This window comes from Anneissia japonica, unplaced genomic scaffold (genome assembly GCF_011630105.1).
Source record: "Anneissia japonica isolate Jap-2015-1 unplaced genomic scaffold, ASM1163010v1 scaffold287834_len5846547_cov211, whole genome shotgun sequence".
Taxonomy (NCBI): Eukaryota; Metazoa; Echinodermata; class Crinoidea; order Comatulida; family Comatulidae; genus Anneissia; species Anneissia japonica.
Genome location: NW_022704992.1, coordinates 2439585 through 2442987, shown reverse-complemented (window position 1 = coordinate 2442987; position 3403 = coordinate 2439585). Strand labels below are relative to the sequence as shown.

At 32.1% G+C, this 3403-nt stretch overlaps 1 protein-coding gene across 2 annotated transcripts in view; it reads left to right on the top strand.

Moving 5' to 3' along the window:
* The first annotated feature begins 2975 nt into the window (after positions 1 to 2975).
* Positions 2976 to 3403, top strand: part of LOC117105115 — a 30980-nt gene continuing 30552 nt past the window's right edge. Inside the window, exon 1 of one of the 2 annotated variants that reach the window (XM_033246162.1) lies at positions 2976 to 3101. In XM_033246162.1, coding sequence (XP_033102053.1) covers positions 3019 to 3101 — 83 coding nt within the window. In that variant the 5' untranslated portion in view covers positions 2976 to 3018. The remainder of the gene's footprint in view (positions 3102 to 3403) is intronic. The other variant, XM_033246167.1, reaches the window with a different exon arrangement.

The following is a 3403-nucleotide window of genomic DNA, read 5'->3' as shown; positions in this document are numbered from 1 at the left end:
TATATATATATATATATATATATATATATATATATATATATAATTATATATAGACCTATGAATTATATATATGGGGTAAAACATGATAATTTATGCTAAACAATGACAACTTTCTTTATAGTTTTTTCTTTTTCACGTGTATATTTTTTTTTTCGTCCAGGCCGAGTAAGGTCTGATATAGTATCTGTCGACTCACTGAATATTTCACCGAATCCAGTGCGTTTGCCGGGGAAAATTAATATTGAGTTTTCTACTCAGCTTCATGGAAATCTGACGGGACCCTTGTCAGTGAAAGCCGACATATGGAAGGTGAAACGCAGACGGTTTACTACCATGCGTACTAAAATCCCCGGCTGTTGGTAAGTTACATTCACTGTGCTGGGACCATCACATTTAAAATTGAAATTGCATTAGTTCTAGTTGTATTAGTATTAATTAGTTGCATTAGTATTGGAATTTGAGATCAGAAATTTGAAATTGATGTTTTCCGAAGCTTTTTTTACTTTTTGTTTGTATGGATTGCCCTATCTTATAAATTAATGTCCTTAATTTCAACTATATTACATTTTGTAAATACAGTACTGCATTCATTACGTAATGAATACTGATTCAAGAAGAATGATAAATGTATGAAATTCTGAAAACTGATTGCTTTGTGTGAAATAGTGTGATTGCTTTGTAAAATTGTAATATAATATACGTAGGCCTATAATACGTGTGGGTATGGTACGGTGACTTGTGTCGTGGTAAAACCTCGTTTAGTCTTGACATGGAGGTTCCTCCATGGTCTTCATAATGCTAAGTCACGTAGTTTCGTACTCACTTACTCACGAAAAAAGTTGTATTTAACTCTTCAGTAACTTTGACAACTTGTGCGCTAAAGTTTCAACCCAGGAAACCTGTCCCGCTTACCTGACAGCCAATCATATCGACTGTGTCTGCCCACCAACACCAGGATTGTATAACACCTCAGTTACACCTGTTACATTTACCGTCCAGGAAATTCCACTGTACGTGGCTATGTTTGCTACGGTAAGGAATGCTGGATATGTCATATTCCATGTTATCACACATCGGTATCGTAATATATTATTATTATTATTATTATTATTATTATTATTATTATTATTATTATTATTATTATTATTATTATTATTATTATTATTATTATTATTATTATTATTATTGTTAATGGGCTTAAAAGATAATAATATTAATGATTTTTAATAGGCATAATTATAAACAAATCATGACGTCATTATTAAACAATTTCTCTCCGGTCCTCCGTGAGCCTCAGACAATGTCCGAATTTTATGGGTTGTATTTGCTAATGTACATTAAAATTCAATTTCTTTGCCCGTTTAAAAAAGAATTACGAAATCCTATTTAGTCTTGACAAGCAATGGGCCTAATTATTTTTTATGAATTATTTTCTCTTTGACCAAGGGGTCACAGTGATTCAAAATTGAATTCTATTTGAATTTAGTTTATTTTTTTATGAATGCGTTTTTCTTTTCTTTTCTTACTGCAAAATATTAAAACGATCGTGATTATTTTAATTAAAACATTATAGTGACGATGGTGGTTAATACGACGATGATGATCATGATGATAGTGATGATGGTGCACATGATTAGAATGATTTGATAAATAATGATGAATGAGTGACTTGTCTTGAATAATTACCATAATACTATAACAATGTTACAATTTATTCATCAGGGAACATTTGAAGCCCAAATAAAAGTAAGAGATGGTCCCGAGAAGCGACTGCTCTTGTGCCTGGATATTGAAGTGAGGTTGCAGGCCAGATCCCGACGTTAGAATATTTTGCGGACAGGAAAAGGAGATCGTATGGTACGGTGCATGATACAGCGCAAGTTACTGAGGGATGACGTGCTTTGCAATTTGTTTCTAACACCAAAATGAGGCTTTGTTTCACCAATTATCGCCATTCGATTAATTGGTTAATTTCGATTAGTTTACTTTCACTAACTGCAGATTTATAAAGTAATGTATTATACACGATACCTAAAGTCAAACAGGAAGTTTTGTTCCATGTGTGAGCAATGCCAATTAGGAATACTAGTAATCAATACAAAATAAATGATGTTTGATAATGTTTGAAAGGAGAATGGACACCGATTCGTGTTATTGGAAGCAGGAGATTAAACTTGTGACCGTTTCAGTGTCAATTTCACTATTGCTCAGTGTGATGAATTGTCGTGCCATTGTCACAATATAGCCTTGTACAGTTATTTTATATATGTACCCTCCTAGATAGATGTTTAAAAATAAAGATATAAATGTTAAATAGATTTATGCATATAAGAATATCTGTGATTCAAAAATAGTTCCTCATAATACCGGTACACTTGCTACTATCATGAAGTCACGAGAGTGTGTTTACGTTTACAAAGCGAAATTAAAAGTAAAATATATGTCTTTAGGTCATACATAGGAAGCTTATTATTATTAATTTTTTTAATGCGCACTTTATATGTTTGCAGTGAACTTCATGTCTAACATTTTCGGTTTGGATTGGGTGGAGACACTGGTGGACATTATGGGCATGAACATTATGTTGATTTAGTTATTGTATTGAATAACTTAATTTTAATTTGTTTTGAATAAACGGCGTTTCTTTTAACGGAAATAACAGTTGTATATAAATTGCAGTTATCATTGTTTGTATTACTACATTTTGTTGGTATAACCCTACCATATCGGCACACATATTAAACCATGCATTAAATCATTAACGTGTAGTGAATGTGTGTGCAAATGTATGTGGACACGTGTAAATACACCTGGTGATGCGAATTCTTGTGTACAAATGACGTAACTTATTACGGTCACTATCGAGTTGATACGAATAGGTAAGGATGTATTTTATTTGTTAGTTTATCACATGAATGAAGATTCTTATGGAAATAGTACAGACTATAAAAATCTGATCAGTTTGCGTCTAAAAGTTTGATTAGACATGGACAAATATAATATCATTCGTTTTAAGCTATGATTTTGATGGGATTTTGGTTAATCTTCGTCATGAACTACCGAAATAGTGGGGCTATACCGACAATCAAAATGAAGAATCGGTAAGCTAAAGTGTACTAGACCAAGACAAGTTTATTTTTTGCCTAGATCAAGTCTACTTGTACAATTGAACTGGTACAATTAAATTACTTATAGATGCACACCTGATTTTATTGTGTACTAATAAAGTAAAAAACTAAATAGGCCTAAATAATTCTTAAAATGTACTAAATTAATTAATAAAACACCCGATGGCACTCCTCGGTGGCAGGTTTTATATATACATATACTGTCTCTTATACACATCTAGATGTGTATAAGAGACAGATTTAAGAATGCACCACGTAGGTCGCTTTCTTTGTTA